Source organism: Phascolarctos cinereus, unplaced genomic scaffold (assembly GCF_003287225.1).
Source record: "Phascolarctos cinereus isolate Bilbo 61053 unplaced genomic scaffold, phaCin_HiC Scaffold_3;HRSCAF=262, whole genome shotgun sequence".
In the NCBI taxonomy this organism is placed as follows: domain Eukaryota; kingdom Metazoa; phylum Chordata; class Mammalia; order Diprotodontia; family Phascolarctidae; genus Phascolarctos; species Phascolarctos cinereus.
This window is the reverse complement of record NW_027555736.1, coordinates 1,741,719-1,763,867: the sequence shown is the minus strand read 5'-3', so window position 1 is coordinate 1,763,867 and position 22,149 is coordinate 1,741,719. Positions and strand designations below refer to the sequence as shown.

Genomic DNA, 22,149 nt, shown 5'->3' with positions numbered 1-22,149 from the left:
AGAAGCAGGGAGACCTGAGTCGTCAGGTTACCCACGGTTCCAGAGGGAAAAAGAAAAAGAAACTGAGTTTCATCCAGACTATTTTTTTGGCAATGCATATGACTGCGAAACAAACCAGGGCTAAGGTCTTAAGCCCAGGTCTTAGTAGCCAAGGACCCAGGAGTTTGGTTTCTCCTCATGAACATAAAATTTGGAGGGAATCAAAAACAGGATGTAGGGATTAAAACACCTGGCTTCTCATTGGTTCAAGGGATCTGGAGACGTTCAGGTGAGGCGTTCTTGTGGTCTGGTGAATCAGTGGCGCCATCTCCAAAATCAGTTTGAAACTTCACAGAATTGGGGGTAGAAGACAAAATGGAGTCATTAATGCTCATTTTCAATGTAACATTCCCCGCTTTGATCCTGGGCTTTCCAACCCCCAAGATCACTTATCGAAATGCGTTAGCCGAGATTTCTGGACAAAATGGTAGGTTGCGTGAGGGGCATCCAAGAGGTGGGGTGAGAGGCACAGCCAGGAAGGCATATACCGCACTCTATAGGCCGCAGACCAAACTGCTTAGAGAGCTCACCACGGGCTCATCTTCCATGTCACCAAGGCAGCCAACAAAACGCAGCAGACATACAGATCCCGAAACAAAAAGTCACAGTGATACAGCCATGGTCGTCAGGATTAAGTAACATCGTGTCCTGGTAGCCTGGTAACCCGTTCCCAGTGTGTGTTGAATCAGCGTGCTCCACCTTGAGTCCCACGTGTCCCGGGTATCGTTGGGTCCCTGGAAAGGCCTTCCCTGGGATGGTCTGGAACAGGGCTCATCCTCAGGGCAGCCCTGAAGGGGCTTCTACAGGAGATTTGCTTCTCTGAGTTCTAGAGAATTCCGCTAAAATCTGCCCAGCTTAGGACAACCGCTTAAATTTGGCCTTCCAGTAACTAGCTCATGTGGTGAAAACTAGCTCAAACCTCAGGGTTCTGATTCCACCAACAGCAGAGCTCTAAGAGAGTATCTGATTAGGAATCCATGATTCACCTGAAGCTTTGGAGAATTCCTGTTTGTGCAAACCCTCACTCTTTCCGTCTTCAGCTGAACCCTGGCGTCTGCTATGGACAGGCCGAAGGAAGAGTCAGAAAAAGGATCTGGGAGGGCCTGACTCGGAGAAGGAGCCCTTCTGTCTCTTTAGTATTAGCAGAGATGGTGTGGGGTTCATCTCGTCATCACTAATCTTGCCCCAAAAGCAAGATTGAAATCTTCTAAGCCAAGATCTGTTGGTACTAAGTTGGCTCAAAGACTAGCATCACTACAGACCATGAACAGGTACAATTGCATCGTTTTCACAACTGTTGATCAAATGATCTCAGATAAAAACTCTTTACTGTAAGCAAACCAGTGAGTTTCCCCATTCTGGCTGGGAGTTGGTCAGAGTTTTATCACATGCTGCCAGCAGAGCTGATGAAATCTTCTGAGCCTTGCCAAAGTAGAAAAGTCTCAAGGGACCTCACAGAGCAGGATCATTTGAGGGGTCTTTGCTCTTTTTCTTTAAACAGTAAATTATTATTATTATTATTATTATTTATTATTATTATTATTATTACTTAAAAGTAAAACATAATTACATATTTAACCATCTTCAGACATTTGGACCACGTTCTATCACAGCTGAATTTGTACTATAACAGCATCCAAATTAAAAGAGAAGTGACTTTTCTCACAGCACTTCAGATGCAATGTTTTCCCAAATTTCACAATATAAGAAGAAAAGTTTAGATAACACACACAAAGTCTTAGCAGGCCAGGGGCACCAGTTCAGCTGGAGGTGCTTCCAGATTATCTGACAAAGAAAATCATTCCTCTTATGGACTTTGGCCTTCAACCAGTCATATCTAAGACCCAGTATAGCATCCTTACATTCAGTTCAAGAAAAGAGAGTCATGACAGAGAGCTCCCATCAGTCACCGTTTTGAGCACCTCACAGTCATTATCATTTCATTTTCTGATCCTCACCCACCTCCCCCTTGCAGGTGAATGTTATTTCTATTATCCCCTTTACAGATTGGCATACTGAGGTGAGCAGAGGTGAAGTAACTTGTTTAAGGTCACCCAGCTAATAAACTTCTGAGACTGGATTTTAACTCAGCTTTCCCTGATTTACCACAGTTATCCTCATAGGAGAATGCATCTCACCGTAAATGAAAGCTTATTATGATTTAGTTTCAAAACAAAGTTTTGACCAAATCAAATTAGGATTTTATAATCATTGATGGTAACATTTAATCTTAAATTAATTGGAGGAAGGGAGGTACTGAGGAAGACATTCAGTACTTTTCAAACAGGCATCAGGCAACCCCAGGAAGCTCGGGGAAAGTAGGGGAGAGTTTCCCATGGCGGGCTCCCATTTTCATCCCCATCCTTTGGAGAGCCACAAGGTTCTAAAGGCTGGGAGACACGCCCTGGAATGGTCTTTTGGAATGAGCGCTGTATGTTTAGAATTGCAAACACACTTTTTCAGTCCAGCAGCTTTCAATGCAACAAGCATTTGTTAAGCCACTGCTGTGTGCAGGTGGTGCAGCGGGAGAAAGGAAGTCCTGAGTTGAAATCGCCCTGAGGATGCTTCACTAGCTGTGTGACCCTTTGCAAGTCATCTAACCTTTGCTTGCTGCGGTTTCTTCATCTGCAAAATACACCTGTCTCCCAGTGTGTTGTGAGGATCAAATGAGACATTTATGAAGTGCTTTGTGGCCCTTAGGGCCCATACAAACACTAGTTATGATGATGATGACGATTGCTATGGGTACTGTTTTTACGAGGCCCTGTGCTAAGCATGGGGGAGACAAATCAGACCAGACAGGCCACCCTCCAGGTGCTTACCCACTTCAGCTCACAGACAGTGCTGATGGTGGTGCCTTTCCTTCTGGCCCCTTGTGTTAAGGAGGCTCTTCTGCCTTCAGCACCGTAGCCAAGGAACATTCATGTTGGAGAGGAGTAATGGGTCTGGAAGCTTGGCCTGATGCCTTCCCTCTGGCCACTGGGCTTGATCTCCTGTAGGAGAGCACATTTGCTTATTCCATCGCTTCTGGCATCTTGGGCTCCTGGCCGATGTGAGTTAGAGGAAACACAGGCAGTAGACGGGATGCTGTCCTATTGGCTTCCTTGGTGATGAAAGCACAGGCTTCATGATGAAGGCTGTCTGGGCCACATTGAACCCACTTGGGTGTGCCACTGATGCTTTGTGGGAGCAAAGCAGCATAACTCAGTTTCTTCTCCAGTTTGTGTAGAATGAGAGCACTAGTGCTTGGTGATTTATCCCAAATATCAAGAAGGGGGGTGGGGGAGAGTGAGGTACCAAAGAAGAGACGTTTCTCCTCCTGGGTGCCCATTCAAGTTTTGACTGAGCAACTTGTGGAATGACGAATAATTTTTCAGAAATGTGTTTGCCCTAACAGCAGCGTCTTGTTGGTGCCCTGCCCCTCGTTTCTCTCTCCCCTCAGAGTCCATCATCATGTAACAGAGGGGCGTCAGAGCCCCCTTCTCCCAGTAAAATATAGTTTCCCTGATTATTCCTTTTAATTAGGTTTATTTTTGTTTTTGCTCTGCCTGAGATCATGATTGCTACTCCTTCCTTTTTTCACTTCAGCTGTAGCACAATAGATTCTGCTCTAGTCCCTTACCTGAACTTTATGTGTGTCTCTTGTAAACAACAAATGGCTGGATTCTGCTTTCACACGCAACAGCGTGTGAAGGGCCGATTAATGCAGAGAGATGGAGGGGAGGGAGCATTAACAGCTGGGGATGTAAGGAAGGGCCTTGTCTAAGAGGAGGCACCTGAACTACGCTTTGAATGAAGCCAGGTATGACAAGAGGCAGAGGGAGGGAGGGATGCCCTCCAGACATGGGGCACCATCACCCATGAAAAGGCACACCACATACAGGAGACAGCCAGCAGGACAATTAGACTACAGCAAAGACTGTGTTAAGGAAGTGGTGTGAAATTAGACTAGAAAGATGGGTAGGTACCAGAGGTTCCCAAACTTATTCGGCCTGCCGCCCCCTTTTAAAAAAAATTACTTGGCATCTCCCTGTAAATCTACTTTCTTTAACCCTTTAATAGTTTTTAAAAATTTGCATCATTTAAAAAAATATTTTTTTTAAATGACACATCTTAAATTTAATAACTTGCTGTAAGTTTGTGGGTTTTTTCCTGCATTGACATTTTGATGATGCAATATTGCATCATGTAACCTTATAGTATCATATTGTAAACAAGTCATTACATGCATATATTCCTGCTGATGCATGATATACTCTCCTGCCGACACTTGCTTGTTAAGACCTGTCAGTAGACTTGAGTGCTGATTGATTATGACTTGCATTTTGTGCATTTATTTGGAAAATAATGTAATCGCTACGACTTTAACTCTGTTACACGACAGATGAAACACGTACAAAGTTTTTCAAAATTTTCTTCTCTTCTTTCCTTTATTTTTATTCAATATCCCCCAGTTGCACCCGAGGTTACTACTGCCCCCCGATCTTTCTAGCGCCCCTAGGGGGTGGTATTGCCTACTTTGGGAACCGCTGTACCAGGCTGTAGAGAGACTTAAATTCCAAGCTAAGGAGTCTGTGTTTCAATAAGGGGCAGTAGGGAGACACAGAAGGTTTTTCAGTAGGGGATGATGTAGTTTTAGGAGCATCAATTTGGCAGTCATGTAGAGGACAAATTGGAGAAGACAAAGATTTAAAGCACAGAGACCAGTGATGAGAAAATTCATCAGCAACCTAGGTGAGAGGTGATGGTGCCCTGAAGTAGGAGAGAGACTGGGAAAGGGGCGAAAGCAGGTAGCAGAATGGATAGGAAAGCAGAATCCAGCCATTTGTTGTTTACAAGAGACACACATAGAGTTCAGGTAAGGGACTAGAGCAGAATCTATTGTGCTATAGCTGAAGTGAAAAAAGGAAGGAGTAGCAATCATGATCTCAGGCAGAGCAAAAACAAAAATAAACCTAATTAAAAGGAATAATCAGGGAAACTATATTTTACTAAAATGTAACATGGATAATAAAATAATAGCAATACTGAACACATATACCCCAAATGGCATAGCATCCAAATTCTTGAAGGAAAGGTTAAATGAATTATAAGAGGAAGTAGACAGTAAAACTATGCTGGTGGGGGACCTCAATTTACCCCTCTCAGCACTAGACGAATCTAACCATAAAGTAAATAAGAAAGAAGTTGAGGAGATGAATAGAATTTTAGAATGCTTAGATATGGTAAATCTCCGGAGAACATTAAATGGGAATTGAAAGGAGTATGCATGACACCTTCACAAAAATTGATCATATATTAGGGTATAAAAAACTTACAAACAAATGCAAAAATAATAACTGCACCTTTTAGACTATAAGGCAATAAAAATTACACATAAAGGGCCTAAGGAACATAGACTAAAAATTAATTGGAAAGTATTCTAATCCTAAAGAATGAGTGGATCAGGGGCAGCTAGGTGGCATAGAGGATAGAGCACCAGCCCTGAAGTCAGGAGAACCTAAGTTCAAATCCAACCTCAGACACTTGACACTTACTAGCTGTGTGACCCTGGGCAAGTCACTTAACCCAATTGCCTAGTAAAAAAAAAAAAAGAATGAGTGGATCAAAGAACAAATCAGAGAAAACATAATTTCATTAAAGATAATGCCAACAATGAGACAACATATCAGAATTTGTGGGATGCAGCCAAAGCAGTACTTAGAGGGAAACGTATATCTCTAAAGGTTTACATTGTAAAAGGGGGGGGAGGGGCCGGTAGGTGGCACAACGGATAGAGCACCAGCCCTGGAATCAGGAGGACCTGAGTTCACATCTAGCCTCAGACACATAAGACTTACTACCTGTGTGACCCTGGGCCAGTCACTTAACCTTATTGCCTAGCACAAAATAAATAAATAAAATAGAGAGAGAGTAGATCAATGAATTGAGTATACAACTAAAACCACTAGTAAAAGAACAAATTTAAACTCCCTAAAATAGAAATCCTGAAAATTAAAGGAGAGATTTTAATGTAAAAAAAATGTATTGAACTAATAAATAAAATTAGGAGCTAGTTTTATGGGGGGAAAAAATAAACCATCCACTAAAAGATAGAAGAAAACCCAATCACCACACTCAAAAATACAAAGGGTGAATTGACAGTCAACAAAGATGAAATTGAAGCAATTGTTAGGAGTTCTTTTGCTCCATTATATTCCAGTGAAACTGACGATCTAAATAAAATGGATGAAGATTTACCAAAGTATAAACTGCCCAGAATATCCAAAGAGGAAGTAGAAAACTTAAATAACCCTGTCTTAGAAAAAGAAATTGAACAAGCCATAACTGAGTTCTCTAAGAAAAAAAAAAACCAGGACCAGATAGATTTACAAATTAATTCTACCAAACATTTAATTGCAATGTTATATAAACTGTGTGGAAAAATTGGTCAAGAAGGAGTCCTACCAAATTTTCTCTATGACATATACCTAAACCAGGAAAATCAAAAACAAATTACAAAAAAAAAAAAGCTATAGACCAACTTCCCCTAGTGAATATTTATGTAAGACTTGGAGATTACAGCAATGTATCACAAAGCTAACACAGTGACAAGGTTAAATGTATACCAGGAATGCAGGGCTGGTTCAATAGTAGGAAAACTATCAGTATAATTGACCATATCAATAATAAAAAAAACAGCAAAAATCATTTGATTATATCAAAAGATTCAGAAAAGGCTTTTGACAAAATACAACACCTATTCCTCTTAAAAGCACTAGAAAGCATAAGAATTAATGGAGCTTTTCTTAAACTGATAAGTAGTATCAAAAACCATTAGCAAACATTATCTGTAAGGGGGATAAGCTAGAAGCCTTCCCAGTAAGATCAGGGGTGAAGCAAGGATGCCCAGTATCACTACTGTTACTCAGTTTTGTGCTAGAAATGCTAGCAATAGCAATATGACAAGAAAAAGGCAATATGACTAGGCAGCAGGGAAACAAAATAGGATAGTATGCATAATAAAACCATAGATAATCAACTAAAAAACTCGCTGAAACCACAAGCAAACTTTAGCAAATTTGCAAGATATAAAATAAGCCCAAATAAATCATCAGCATCTCGATGTATTGTCAACAAAGTCTAGCAGGAAGAGAAGGAAAAAGAAAATCCATTTGGAATAATGGCAGACGGTGTAAAATACTTGGGAGTCTACCTTCCAAGACACGCGCAGGCGTGAATAATTTACTTTAGTGACATTGCAATCAAACTACCAAAAAATTATTTTGCAGAGCTAGAAAAAAAATTGTAATAAGATTGATCTGGAGGAACAAAAGGTCATGAATATCAAGAGAATCAATATGGAAAAGTGATGTCCAAATGTATTATAAAGCAGTCATCATCAAAATAATCTGGCATTGGCTAAGAAATAAAGCAGTGGATCAGTGCAAGAGAGTAGGTACACAATATTCAGAAACAAATGACGTATTTTATATGTCAAGTCCAAAGGTCCCAGTGGCTGGGGAAAGAACTCGCTATTTGACAAAAATATCTGGGGAAACTGGAAAGCAGTTTGGCAGAAATAAGGCGTAGACCAACACCTCACATTGTGTACCGAGAGGAGCTCAAAATGATAAGCAAATTAGGGGAATGGGGGAGGGGGTGGAATTACGTGTCATATCAAATGGATAAGAGAAGAGTTCATGACCAAACGAGATAAAGAGGATCATGGGAAGTAAAATGTGCAATTTTAATTAGATGAAATTTAAAAGATTTAGCACAAACCAAGCCAATGCAGCCAAAATGAGAAGGAAAGCAGTAAATGGGGGGAGGGGGGATTTTACAGAAAGTTTTTCTGATAAAGGTCTCATTTCTCAAATAGGAAATTAAGCCAAATTCATCAAAATAAAAACCATTCCCCAGCTGATAAATGGCCCAAGAATATAAAGGATATCAAAGGATATAAACAGGCAGTTTATAAACAGAAAGCTACCAATCATCACATGAAAAAATGCTCTAAATCACTAATAACAATTAGAGAAATGCCAATTAAAACAACTGTGAGATACCACCTCACATCTGTCAGGTTGGCTAACATTACAGAAAAGGAAAACGATAAATGCTGGAGAGAACGTGGAAAAATGGGGACACTGGTGCACTTGGTGGGGCTGTGAACTGATCCGAGCACCCTTGGAATTATGTGCAAAGGGCCATCAAACTATGAATACTCTTTGACCTCTCCATACCAGCACTAGGTCTGTCTCCCAAAGAGATAAAAGGAAAAGGACCTTTTTATACAAAAACATGTGTGGTAGCTCTTTTTGTGGTGGCCAAGAACTGGACACCGAAGGGATGCCCATCATCTGGGGAATGACTGTGACAGAATGTTATTGTGCTTTAAGGAATGGTGAAGAGGGTCATTTCAGAAAACCCTGGGATGACTTCTATGAGCTGATGCACAGTGAAGTGGGCAGAACCAGGAGAACACTGTACACAGTAACAGCAGTTTGGGGAAACAGATTTCAGAAGGTTCAGAGAAGGACCAGACCGGGGATGCTCCCTATGAGTCCACATCAGTCTTTTTAGACAACTCCTTTTTTCCCACCCTCATCCACCCTCCTGGAGTTGGACCCTAACCCTAAATTCCTGTGTGGAATTACAGGTCAGACAGAACCCTTTAACATCTCTTTCTCAAAATCAAGTGAGTATGGCCCACTACTGGCCAGCTTTCTTTCCCAAGGTGTGGTGAGCACAAGATGTCTGGGTGGTCCGTGAGCTCTCTGGCCCTCTCTCAGCCCAAGCCAGACCAGGTCCATCTTACCTAGGGAGCCTAGGGGTGCCCCTGAGAGGCCCAGGGTCTTTCTCTTTGGCTCACATGCCTGTGTCCCCTTCCTCTTTGCCCCAGCGACTAGTGCCTAGTTCTCTTTAACCATTTAATGTTAGTTAGAGTTTACAAAGGGATATTTACTTCAAGGATGGAGGAAAAACAGAAAGGACATTTCCCTTCCTCCAGCCCCAGAAGGCAGACTCCTCTCTACCACCTTGGTCTCTGGGGAGAACAGGCTCAGACTCCTCCAGAACTGGGAGGGGGAGAGTCTCTGGATTCAGCTTTCGACATGAGTTTGTGAGGCCTGTGGGCCATCCAGACAGAGGACTCTAGCCACAGTAATGCTCAGCTCCTGGTCCTAGCTTAGTATCTCCAGCCTAGCTTCCTCTCACTACGGTTGGGTTATACAGAAAAGCGTCACAAGTAGAAGATGGTACATACAGCGCACGCGCATAGGTGGTGCTGCAGTGGACTGAGCTGAGCCTGGAGGCAGGAAGACACAGCTTCTTGAGTTCAAATCCAGCCTCAGGCACTTCCCAGCTGGGTGACCTTGGGCGAGTCACTTCACCCTGTCTGCCTCAGTTTCCTCAACTGTAAAATGAGCTGGAGAAGGGGATGGCCAACCCCTCCAGGATTTCTGCCAGGAAAACCCCAACTGGGGTCACGAAGAGTTGGACACTACTGAACAGCAAGGACGTCAGACAGAAGTTGGAGAGGTCAGACTGGAAGGGACCCAAGATGCCCAAGAGTCAGGGAGCTGCCAGGGTGCAAAGGAGAGCAAGAGGGAACACCCTTGGTGGGCCTGTGTAGCTGCTCAGAGTCTGCACTTGTCTCACAAGTGCCCCCCGGCCTCGCTTCACAGACCCCCAGCCCAGCCCCTCTGCGCTCACTCCTGGAAAGGACCCTGCCTCTGCGGCCCCTCCCTCCATCTCAGGGAGTAGGCCCTGGCCACCTCAGACACGCCCTGATTCTCTCCAGCTTTCTTTACAATACCTCCCTCACCCGCCCAGTCCCTCACTCTTCCCATCTCCCTTCCATGTATCGTTTTCCCCTGTTAGAATCGAATCTGCCTGGACTGGGCTTGTCTTTCTTTCTGCTCGTATCTGTGTTCCTGGCACTGAGCACACGATATGTGCATAGTAACAGCTCCTGGAGTCCTCCAGTGGTTCTGCCTTCCACAGTATCCCAGCCCAGAGGTGCCTCTCCGCCAGTCAGGAGTCACATGCCCCACAAAGTGCATACGCAGTGTGCTTTCCAGAGTCGACACTCAACTGGAATGGGCCGAGGTGTGAAAATATCTTAGAGGAAGCCCTTCCAAGACTCTGGGAAACCAGGGAGATGAGGGAGGGAAAGCGGCCACACGCCATCTTAGAGATTGTGATAGAGAGGGAGAGTGCATCTGGGCATGATCTGAGGCACTCCCCAGGTTTGGCGCAAGTCACTTCGAGAGGAAAAATAGAAGGAACCCCATGTACTAAATGCTTCAAGGAGAGCTGGCCCAAGAGGTCAGTAGATGTTCCAAGGTAAATTCTGAAGACACAAAAGGAAACCATTCCAATGAAGAAGAAGAATGGGATTTGTCTGAAGGGATAGATGTGGGCACACCGAGAGCTCAGTGGTCAGCCTGGACTTTAAAAAGAAATGTGCGGGAGATGGCACAGAGCATGGCAGGCCGTGCAAAGGTAGTGTGGGGTGTACAGAAGCCCAGGATGAGCAGGAGCCAGCCAGGGAGGCTCCTGTGGATCACAAAATGGCGGCCTACATTGGGAGGAAAAGAGGATCAAGAAGAGAGGGGCTTTTGCTTGGGTTGGGGGGGTGCAAGGACGCATGACCGTGGAGAAGACGTTGCTGCTCAGGCCTTGCTTTGTTCCTCTCCCCTCCATCCAGGAGAATGACCTTTACATCGATATGTAAAGACAATAAAAAGGACCAACAGAGAACGTAAGAGAGGATGCCTGACCTAGATGGACCACATCGTCGAGTCCTGAGAGATGTGGTCACTGACACGCTAGCAGCTACGTAGAAAAGAGCAGGGAAGCAGGAGAAGTGCCTCGTGACTGGAGGAGAACAAATGCCCCCATCTTCAAAAAATGGAAGACAGCAGTCTGTAGACTCTGGGCCGATAAGCACGGTGCTGCTTCCAGTCATCATTGAATGTCTGGAGAGGGGAAGCGTGGTGACAGAAAGCCAGCATGGCGGCTTCATCCAGAACAAGTTGGGCCAGACTAAACACACTGACTCTTGATCTGATGACCACGCCAGTAGATAAGGGAAATGCTGCTGAGAGAGCTTACCTGGACATTAGCCAAGCTCTCAGTAAATTTCTCTTGTTTTTGTGAAGAGAGGTGTACTGGGCAACCATACAGTTGGTAGCAGTGAGACTCAGAGTAGTTGTTGTGGCAGGAGATCTGCAGGGGAAGAGCCTGGGCTTGGCCGTCGGCCGCTTAATAACACTTATCAATGTCCTGGATAAAGGGATAGACAGATGATGCAAAGCAAACATATCAGATGACAGAGTCAGCATCTGAAAGGATCTCCACAGGCTACAGCAGCAGGTTGAGTCTAGGAAAATGGCATAGGAATAAATGTAAAATCTTGCACTTGGGTGGGAAAAAAAATCGATTTGGAAATAAGATGAGGGAGACACAGAGAGACCACTGTCATTTGAAAAAAGAACTGAAGGCATGACTGACTCTAAGCTCGGAACAAAGCAGCTGCAATCCTGGGCTACCTTCAGAGAGGCAGAGCTCCTGTGTATATGGAGGTGACGATCGGCCCTCGGGACATCTCCTCTGGAGTGAGCATCAGATCTGAGAAGAACATTGTGTAAGGAGGCGACGCTGTCTGGAGTGTCGTTTTCAGCTCTGGGTGCGAGGTCTGAGAAGGACATTATATAGGGAGGTGACACCGTCTAGAGTGCCATGTTCAGCTCTGGGCACCAGGTGTGAGGAGGTGACACCGTCTGCAGTGCCGTGTTCAGCTCTGGGTGCGAGGTGTAAGGAGGTGACACCGTCTGGAGTGCCGTGTCCAGAAGAGGTTGACCAGAATTGGAAAGGTCTTGAGACTCTGATGTTTGTTTATTCTAGGGAAGAGAAGATTCAGTGGGACACAGTATCTGCTGTCAAGTACTTGAAAGGCTGTCATATGGAGGGAGGATTAGAAATTTTCTATTTGGAGCCAGAACCAGAACCAGTGGATGGGAGCTGAGAAGAAGCAAACCACTTTGTGTTGGGAGAATCTCTCAGTGAGAGCTGTCCCAAAGTGGGGTGGGCTTCTTCTTCAGGTGGTGAGTTCCCCCGCCTTACAGGACTCCCAGCAGAAGCTGAATGACCATTGGATGGGCATGTGACACTGGGGAGCCTTTCTTTAATGAAGTGGACCACATGGCAAATCTTAAATTCTGTGATTCCAAGCACTGAAACAGGGAAGTCTAGAAGGAGAGTTTGCTGGGGGCGGACAGTGAGTGCTGAGATGAAATCAACCCTGAGAGTAGAAACATCCCTCAGGTAGAGCTGGAGCTTGTGCTCGGAAGTGTGATGAGCAGATGGACGCGGTTGCCACGCGTAAGGCTGCTAGCTGCTCGAGTCAATTTCCATGAAATGTAATGACGCTTCAAGCCAGTTTGTGTGGCCCTAGCCCTGGCTGCCAGGGGCACGAGGGGAACCGGAAGGGGCCGATGAACATCGTGCATGCGTTTGTCCCCAGCCCCAGAAAGATTGGGCCAGACTTGGGGAACACTCGGGAGGGGGTCTCAGACACCAGCGGGGTTAAAGGGATTGACTCTCCCATCTCAGGACAAGACAAGGTGGAGAAGAGGGAGGCGGTTACGCAGACCAGGGGCCTGATGCGGCCAGGAGACCAAGCAAGGAGCTGACCATGCAGCTGTCCAGACCTTGGGACTCCTCCTGGAGTTAGGATTCACCTTCTGCTTGTCCTGCCTGCCTCACCTCCCCATTCCAGTCCATCCTTCACTCAGCTGCCCAAGTAATCTTCCCCACATGAAGGTGTGATCACGTTGCACACACACACACACACACACACACACACACACACATTCAGTGAATTCCAGGGGCTCCCCTTTGCCTCCAAGTACAAATGCAGAGTGTTCTGCTTGGCATCCCAAGCCTGTTGTGGCCTGGCCCCCTCCTCCATTCCCAGGCTTCTTACACCTTGCTTTCTTCCGTCCAGCTGCACCAGCCTCCTGGCTGCTCCATGCACGAGACCCTCCGTCTCATGGTTCTGGGAGTTCTCTCTGGCCATCCCCCATGCCTGGAAGGCTCTTCCTCCTCTGCTCCTCCTCCTCCTAGTTTCCCTGACTCCCCTCAGTTCTCAGATCCCACCTTCTGCAGGGGGACGTTTCTGGGTCACGTGGCTTGTGTCACTGACAAAGCCTCTGAAAGCCAAGGTTGAACTTTAATGGGCATTGGGCCAGTTAACAGAGAAACATGGACTGACCTACCTTGAATGTACACTTATTGTAGGGCCCATGAACTCCCATGGACTTTTTCTCATGGTTTTCCTAAGACAAGCAGGCACACTGGCTAATGCTTCCTTTTCTAACTAAAAGAAGTTGTCTGATCTCTCTTGGAATAGTCAAGGATTTTTGTGGGGTCACCACTGGGCAATTATGCCCTGGAATGTCAGAATCAAGTTACTGCACCAGCGTTGAAGAAAGCCCTTCAACAGCCAGACTGACCTGGTCATTTTCCTGCTGGGTTCCGTTCCAGCTCAAACCCCACCCCACTCCTAGAGGGTACAGGGCGTGCCAGTAAGCTGGGGGGCTTCAGGCCAGGCCTTCTTTGGGCCTCAGGCCCCTGTCGCGAAAAGGCTGTAGGTCCATCCTGTGATGAAATTCCATCCTCTCTGTGGCAAAGTGGACATCACTAACAACGAAAACCCACGGGAGTCTGGTGATCTCTGTGTTTGCTGGCTTTTGGCTTCGTGGCTGTATTCCTGAACCGTGTCTAGAGTTGTACGTTAAAAATGTTGAATAAGTGAAGCAACGACAGAGCCCTCCCCAATCCTTCAGGCTCTGGTCTCCTCCTTGTAGAGTTCTCAAGCTGGTGCTGATGGGGTATCATTCAGAGAAATCTGATGGGTTATTTTTAGCTGTCTTCAACAACAAATGTGAGTGTTTAATTGCAAGAGCTCATAAATGTTTAATCTGAAAATTCCTATTTCTTGCTAGCTCTAGCAATAAGAGAAGAAAAAGAAATTGAAGGAATTAGGCAGTGAGGAAAAAGAGCTGTCACTCTTTGCAGATGAAATGATGGTGTCCTTAGAGAATCAAGTAAGAATAATTAACTTTAGCAAAGTTGCGACATATAAAATAAACCCATATAAATCATCAGCGTTTTTTAATATTACCAACAAATCCAGCAGGAAGAGATAGAAAGAGAAATTCCATTTAAAATAATCATAGACAATATAAAATACTTGGGAATCTACCTGCCAAGACAAACCCAGGAACTAGATGAACAATTACAAAACACTTTTCACACAAATAAAGTCAGATCTCAAGAACTGAAAAAACATTCATTGCTCATGGGTAGGCTGAGCTAATATAATGAAATCACAATTCTACGTGTTCAGTGCCATATCACTCAAAACTACCAAAAATTATTTTTTAAAGGTAGGAAAAAAATAACAAATTCATCTGGAAGAATGAAAGGTCCAAAATATCAAGGAAATCAATGAGAAAAAATGTAAAGGAAGGTGACCTAGCCGTACCACATCTCAAAACTGTATTATAAAGCAGCAGTCGTCAAAACTACTTGGTGAACTGGCTAAGAAATAGCGTTGGATCAGTGAAACAGATGAAGCACACAATACTTTGTAGCAAAGAGCCATACTAATTTAATGTTTGATAACCCTGAAGATCCAAGCTTTTGGGGTGAAAACTCATTATTTGACAAAAACTGCTGGGAAAAGTGGAAACATGGCATCTCACACCATGTACCATTAGGTCAAAATGGGTACATGATTTAGACATAAAGGGTGATACCCTAAGCAAATTAAGGGAGCATGGAATATTTTACCCATCAGATCTATGGAGAAGGGAAGAATTTAAGACCAAACAAGATAGAACATTACAAAATGTAAAATGGATAATTTTGATTGTATACAATTTAAAAGTGTTTGCACAACACAACCAAAATTAGAAGAAAAGCAAAATACTGGGGGAGAAGAGAAGTTTTATTAAAAGTATAAAGGCCTTTCAAATATATAGAGAACTGAGTCAAATTGGTAAGAATACAAGTCATTTCCCACTTGATAAGTGATCAGAAGATATAAACAGGCAGTTTATGAATGAAGAAATCAAAGCTATCTATAGTTATATGAAAAAAATATTCTAGGAACAGGTAGGTGGCACAGTGAATAGAGCACCAGTCCTGGAGTCAGGAGGACCTGAGTTCAAATCCGGTCTCAAACACTAGCTGTGTGACCCTGGGCAAGTCACTTAACCCCAATAGCCTAGCCCTCCCCCAAAAAAATGCTCTAAATCACTACTGAATAGAGAAATGCAAATTAAAACAACCCTGAGTACCAATCACATCTATCTGATTGGCTAATATGACAGAAAAGGAAAATGATAAATGTTGGAGAAGATGTGGGAAAACTGGAATACTAATGCATTGTTGGTGGAGTTGTGAATCCATACAGCCATTCTGGAGAGCAATTTGGAACTCTGCCCAAAGGTCTATAAAACTCTGTGTACTAGGTCTGTATCCCAAAGAGATTAAAATAAGGCAGGGGGGAGAACCTATTTGTACAAAAATATTGATAGCAGCTCTCTTTGTGGTGGCCAAGAATTGGAAATTGAGGGGATGTCCATCAATTGGGGAATGGCTGGACAAGCTGTGGTATATGATTGTGATGGAGTACTATTGTGCTGTAAGAAATGATGATCAGGATGCTTTCAGAAAACCCTGGGAAGACTTGTATGGACTGATGCAGATTGAAGTGAGCAGAACCAGGAGAACGTTGTACACAGTGGTCTTATGACAGTAACAGCAATCCTGTGCAATGATCAATTGTGAATGACTTTCTGTTCTCAGCAATACAGTGATCCAAGAAAATTCCAAAGGTCTCATGATGATAATGCTCTCTGCCTCTAGAAAGAGTTGATGACATCCTTACAGACTGAAGCATACTCTCTTTCTCTTTCTTTCTTTCTTTCTTTCTTTCTTTCTTTCTTTCTTTCTTTCTTTTTTCTCTTTCTTTCTTTCTTTCTTTCTTTTCTTTCTTTCTTTCTTTCTTTCTTTCTTTCTTTCTTTCTTTCTTTCTTTCTTTCTTCTTTCTTTCTCTCTTTTTTATTTTGAGTTTTCTTCCACAAAATGACATGTTAACATGGAAATGTTTTACATGAATGCACAGGCGTAACCTATATTGGATTGCTTACCATCTCAAGGGGATGAGTAGGGGAAGGAGGAAACATAGAATTAGAACTCAAAAAGAAAAAGAATGTTAAAAATTGTTTTTACATGTAATTGGGGGGAATCAAATATTATCAAAAACTAAATTAAATGTAGGGAAAAGAAAATTCCTGTTTCACAGCCGGTTGGGGTTGTTTGTTTCTTGTTCTTTCTTGGAATCATTAAATGGCAGGAATTGTCCCTTCAGACTGACCTCTTAGGTTTCGTATTATCACAGGGATTCTAGCCTTAACCACAATAATGGTAATGATGGCGAACCTTTACAGAATGCTTACTGTGTGCCAGGCACTACAGTAACTAAGCACATCACAGTCATTATCTCGTCTGATCCTCATAGCAACCTTGGGAGGTAGGGGCTGTCATAATCCCCATTTTACAGCTGAGGAAACTGAGGCAAGCAGGGTTAAGTGACTTGCCCAGGGTCACACAGTTGACAAGTGTCCGAGGCCACATTTAAATTCGTCTTCCTGATTCAAAGTCGGGTGCTCTATCTACTGTAGCGCTAACCTCAAATTTAGAAATCAAAAGGACCTTAGTGCCCAGCAAATCCCCCCTACCTGTCCTTTTTCAGATAGGGAAACTGAGGCCTGGGGAGATTGGTGTTCAGAAGAAACCCTGAGCTCACTTTTACCCGTCTAGAGGTAAAAGCATTGTTACTTGTGAGGACAGGCTTTGTTAAAACCAAGCACTGGAAACAAGCAGCAAGTCTAGGAAAATACTTCTGCAGTTCAAAGCTGGTCGCTGCCTCTGGAGAAGGCGGCTCCACTCTCCAGAACAACGGAGAATGAGCTCGGTCTCCAGCAACGGCTTGTTCACGGATGGCTGAGTTGCTGATTGTTGAATTTTGCAGGTATTAAAAAAAGCACCGTTTGCAACCGACCCAGTGGAGGAGAACAAGGAATTCCATTCCCTCGAAAAAAAGAGATTGATGCGGTTAAAGCTGACGCAAGAGCAGGACGAGCTCAGGTCGGTCACTTGTCCGGGCAGTTCTCCAGCCTCTCAGAATGGAAATGTAAAAGGAGGCGGCCGCTTGGAGTCAGGATTGGTGTTTGGGTATTTTTAAATAGAAAACACTTTTCTAGCCTTCTTCATTCAGTTCAGCACAAATTAAGCACCTACTGCATGTAAAGCCATGCATAAGCTTTAGCCAAGCTTCCTGCCTCCCCCAGCACTTAGCACAGGGCACACCGCAGTGGTGCTCAGTAAATGTTCCTGGGTTTAATTAAGAGTCTCCCCTACACGCACACCATGACATGACCTCCAGGATCCAGACTCTAAAGAGGCCCCAAAAGGGAGTCACCACCAGCTTGGAGAGCGCCAGGAATCTGCCCTTGTCACTGTGCTTTGTAACATTTGGGGAGACTCCACTGCTGATGTTGTTACCCTAAATACCAACCCAGAGGCTTCCTTTCCATCCCAAGACAGGGAGGCTGGCCTTCCCGGGTGGAGCACAGCCGCTTCTCTGCAGAAAGTCACTTTCCATCATCACCTAACTGACTGAGAAGTGCAAGGGAGACTCGCTGACTAGAGGCGCAAAACAAAACATGACCTGGTAGAGCTGCATGCTGCCTGCGTGGCTCTTCCCCTGCCCAAGGAATTGGGACTCGTTAGGCCAGACGTGAGCCTTCCTTTACAGGTGGTGGGCAGGGGCAGTGTGCTGGTTGCCCAAAATCTTGGGGTTCTGCCAGGCTGGTGCTTCTCCTTGCAGAGAGACCACCCAGGAACAAACCCAGAAAACCCCCTTGGGTTCGTCCGGTCTACAAGGGCATGTCATGAGTTGCATGGGCAGTCCGTCCATGCCAACGGACGAGGAGCTGGGCCCAGGGTTGGATCTGGAGGCAGGGAGCAGGGTGGATCTCTGGTACTACTGCCAGTGTCTGGCTGCACCTTGACCCCTTCCCTGTCCATCTTTAACGCCCCGTGCTCTGTGGCTGTACACTGAGGAACCCGGCCCTCAGGTGCAGGATTTCAGAGTCAGCGGTCAGTCTGTGCCCTGCCTTGGTCCCATCACCCCTCTCCAAGGAGGCAAAACATGTGTGCCAGGGGCCCAAGTTCATTAGATCACCCTTGTTACACAGTCAGAAACATGCATACTGTGCTTTTTTATTGTTTGTTTCTGGTGCTTCCTATCCATCAGGATGTTTCCCAAGAGAATGGGCGCAGCTAAAGGTGGCCTTAACCTTGTGTCTTCTCAGAGCCTCCAAAGACAAGGAGATAGAAGAGCGTATCAAGCTTCACATGGAGGCCTTACGTGAAAGGAAGAAATCCAAAGGGACGCCTCAGGAGGAGATCCTGAAAGCTGCCCACGACTTTGGCATTGTGCGTATCATTTGGCTCTCCCAGGAGCCACTCTGCTCTCTGCACTTTGGCTCACGCCACCCAGCCTTTTTCCCCCGAGAGTGACGGCTGGGCAGACAGTGTCTCTGCACAGTTCCCCAAGCCCTGATGAGGTCCCACGCCGACTCATAAGGCATTGGTGCAGAAGCCTTTCTAGATGCAAGGGGGAAGAGGCAGGGTGCCTCTTCCTTCTCCTGGTAGGAAGGAAGCAGGAGGTTGGGCCCCGAGGCTGCCCACTCTCTTCTCCTCAGGGAGAGGCTGGAATCCTGTCTATCTGCTCCCTTAAATATTCTTGTCTAGGGCGGGGGGAATTCTGGGTGCGAGCTCCGTCCCTGATCACTATTTGGTAATGGGAAAGGAGGGCTCCAAACTAGGTATCTGAGCCTCGCGTCTCTGCACCAGATGCCAGTTCCACAGTCAGTACACATAGTGAATAGCAGATGAACCAAACAGAAATCAGAGAGTGCATAGGCAAATCTTTACTGAACAATACAGAGTTCCTCCAGTGGGAGAAAGGGAACTTAGCTCCCCGAGAGAGAGGCCATTCTTTGAAGGCCTAGAGTAGCGAACGAGAGGGAGAGGCATGCTGGAGACCTCCTCCACGTCGGCTGCTTCCCACAGAAAGAACGGCCTGTCAGAGTAGCCGCATCCCATGGGCAGTGAAACACCCTTGGAGGCCTGGCATGTGGGATCTGCCTGGTGAACATACCAGTTAATGAAAACGAATGTCAGGTTAATGGAGCCATGTCTCCTGGGTTCAGAGAGAGGTGGCCAGAGATTAGTTCTGAGGGGAGGAGGCCTGAGCTAAAGCAGTGGTCACGGGCATGAAGGGGAAGGGGTACCTTGGAGGAATAACCGTTGGCACCCGACTGCCCAGACCCCAGCTGCAGGCTGACGTCCGGGTTTTCCACAGTGTGGGCACAGCCATCGTTAGTGGAAAGCCCATGAGCTCGAGCCTGTGATTCTTGTCTTTGTTTGACTGACATGTGAATGCTGTGTCATCCCTCAGCTGAAACTTCTCTCTCAGTCACTCGTTGCTGTTTTTCAGTCATTTCTGACTCCATATGACCCCATCTGGGGTTTTCTTGGCAAAGACACTGGAGGGGTCTGCCATTTCCTTCTCCAGCTCCTTTTACAGATGAGGACACTGAGGCAGGCAAAGGCTAAGTGATTGCTCAGAGTCACACAACTAATGGGCAGGTGAACATAGAATTTGAATTCAGGTCTTCATGACTCCAGGTCCAAAGCTCGCTCCATTGTGCCACCTAGTGGCCACCTGATTGGAATATGTAGGAGTATGTGTGTGTGTGTGTGTTCATTTGTTTCAGTCGTATCTGGCTTTTTATGACCCCATTTGGGGTTTTCTTGGCAAAGGCACTGGAGGGGTCTGCCATTTCCTTCTGCAGCTCATTTTACAGATGAGGACACTGAATCAAACGGGGTGAAGTGATTTGCCCAGGGCCACACAGCTAGTAAATGTCTAAGGGAAGATGAGTCTTCCTGACTCCAGGCCCAGCAGCTATCCACAGCACCACCTAGCTGCCCCAGAGTTACTGTTCGTATCTTAATTGCCAAATCGAATGACCTTTTCTCGGTCCTCTTCCTTCCTGACAGCCGTGGATCCCTGGCTCTCCTGGTCATGCCCATGAACCACTGGGATCCCCGAGGGTTCTTGCCCTCTTCCCTACTGGAGCTTTGTGCTCATCAGCTCCCACGGATTCAGTTGCTGTCAGTTATTATGCCGATGCTTCTCAGATCTCTCTGTTGGACTCCACCTGCCCACTAAACACCTAGACCTAGAAAAATCATGGACAACTTAGCACATGCAACATCCCGTTCGTCTCTCTACCAGCCTCTCGGCAGCTGCTGACTTCCTTTTCTCTGTCAAGGGCACCGCCACCTTCCCACCCTTGACTCCTCCCCGTCTCTCTCCATCCAGTCTGTTCCCAGGCCCATCAGCTTCCCCTTTGCACCATCTATTCTCTGGCGCAGACCCCCATCAGCTCCGGTCTGCACCATGGCCGTAGCTGCTGAGGGGGGTCTCCCTGCCCCAGGGCGCTCCCCCCTCCATCCATCTTCCACTCAGCTCTGACCACATCACCCCCTTACTCAGTAGACTGCAGGGGCTTCCTGTCACTTCTGGGGCCAGACAGGAAGCCCTCTGTTTGATGTTCAAGGCCCTTCATAACCAGCCCCCTCCTGCCTTTCCAGTCTTCTTACACCTTGCTCCCCAGTGACCCAGGCCTCCCGGCCGTGTCCATCTCTCGGCTCTGGGCATTCTTGCCGGCTGCCCCTCTCCCACACCTGGACCACTCTCCCTCCTCCACGCTGGCTTCCCTTAGGTCCAGATAAGATCCCAGCACTTACAGGAGGCCTTCTTCTCTCCAGCGATGCTTCGCCTGCACAGAGGGGTTTACGCGTGTGCCCCGCGCCCCCTCCCCCGCCAGAATGGGAGCTCCTTGAGGGCAAGGCCTGCCTTTTGCCTCTCATTGTATCCTCAGCACTTAGCGAAGCGCCTGGCACACAGCTGCCACTTGACAGCTTCTTCTTGGCTGACTGACATTTGTCTTCTTTCCGTCTCACCCCCACAGGCCAAAAAGCTGTGTGACGACATTCGCCAGAGATACCTGGACCGCGAGCTGAGGAGAGAGTACCAGCTCACAGCTTTCACTGGAGATGCGACTCGCCCATCGCCCATGTCACAGCCCCACAATATATTTTTTAACATGAAATTTTAGGGATCGGGGAGTTTTGAACCACAGCTGTTCATGTCATGGCCTTCCTCACCATCACTGGAGCGCTTCCGACGTGAAACGGTTGCTTTTGTTTTCTTGGCAGAGAAATAGTTAAATTAGAAGTCGATATTTATTTCACAGTCGGGCTACAGTACATGTTTTCAATATAGCCCTTTTCAAAGGCTATGAAGTGTTTTCACTGCATTAAAATAAATGATATATTGTCCATGACCCTTGCATTTGTCATTTCCATGAACAAATTTCACAGCAACCTGATCAGGGTAAAGTAATTTTTGAATATCAATAAATACATGGGGGGGGCAGCTAGGTGGCGCAGTGGATAGAGCATCTGCCTGGAAGTCAGGAGGACCTGAGTTCAAATGTGGCCTCAGACCAAACACTTAACATTTACTAGCTGTGTGATCCTGGGCAAGTCACTTAACCCCAATTGCCTAAAAATTAAAAATTAAAAAATTGAAATGAATACATGAGCTATTAAGAGATCACCCACCTCCTTGTTCTCAGTTAGTTTAAGAGTTTTGTTGCAGATGCATTATGCCCTGGATTCCTGAAACCACTTGAAGATTTGAGCATGAACGACTTCTTGTGGCCTCTACAGAATCCCAGAGACTGGGGAAGATGCCCCAGAGTTAGGGACTGGCAGACATCCTGATTTTAAAAAGGGGAAGAAGGTAGGTCCTTGCAAGCTACATGCCAGGTGCTCTTACAAACGTTCCAGCACCGGCGGTTAAATGCATGGCTTTGCAGCCCTCAGAGGCAAGCATTAGTGAACCCC

General features: G+C 45.8%; 1 protein-coding gene across 6 annotated transcripts in view; it reads left to right on the top strand.

The window, feature by feature from the left end:
- The window catches only part of LRRC27 (leucine rich repeat containing 27), a 68,064-nt gene extending 46,480 nt beyond the window's left edge, over positions 1–21,584 (top strand). For 5 of the 6 annotated variants that reach the window (XM_020973078.2, XM_020973082.2, XM_020973081.2 and 2 more), the window contains 3 exons: positions 17,132–17,247; positions 18,477–18,600; positions 21,210–21,584. In XM_020973078.2, the coding sequence (XP_020828737.1) occupies positions 17,132–17,247; positions 18,477–18,600; positions 21,210–21,356 (387 nt within the window). In that variant the 3' untranslated portion in view covers positions 21,357–21,584. The remainder of the gene's footprint in view (positions 1–17,131; positions 17,248–18,476; positions 18,601–21,209) is intronic. The other variant, XR_013485133.1, reaches the window with a different exon arrangement.
- Positions 21,585–22,149: the final 565 nt, after the last annotated feature.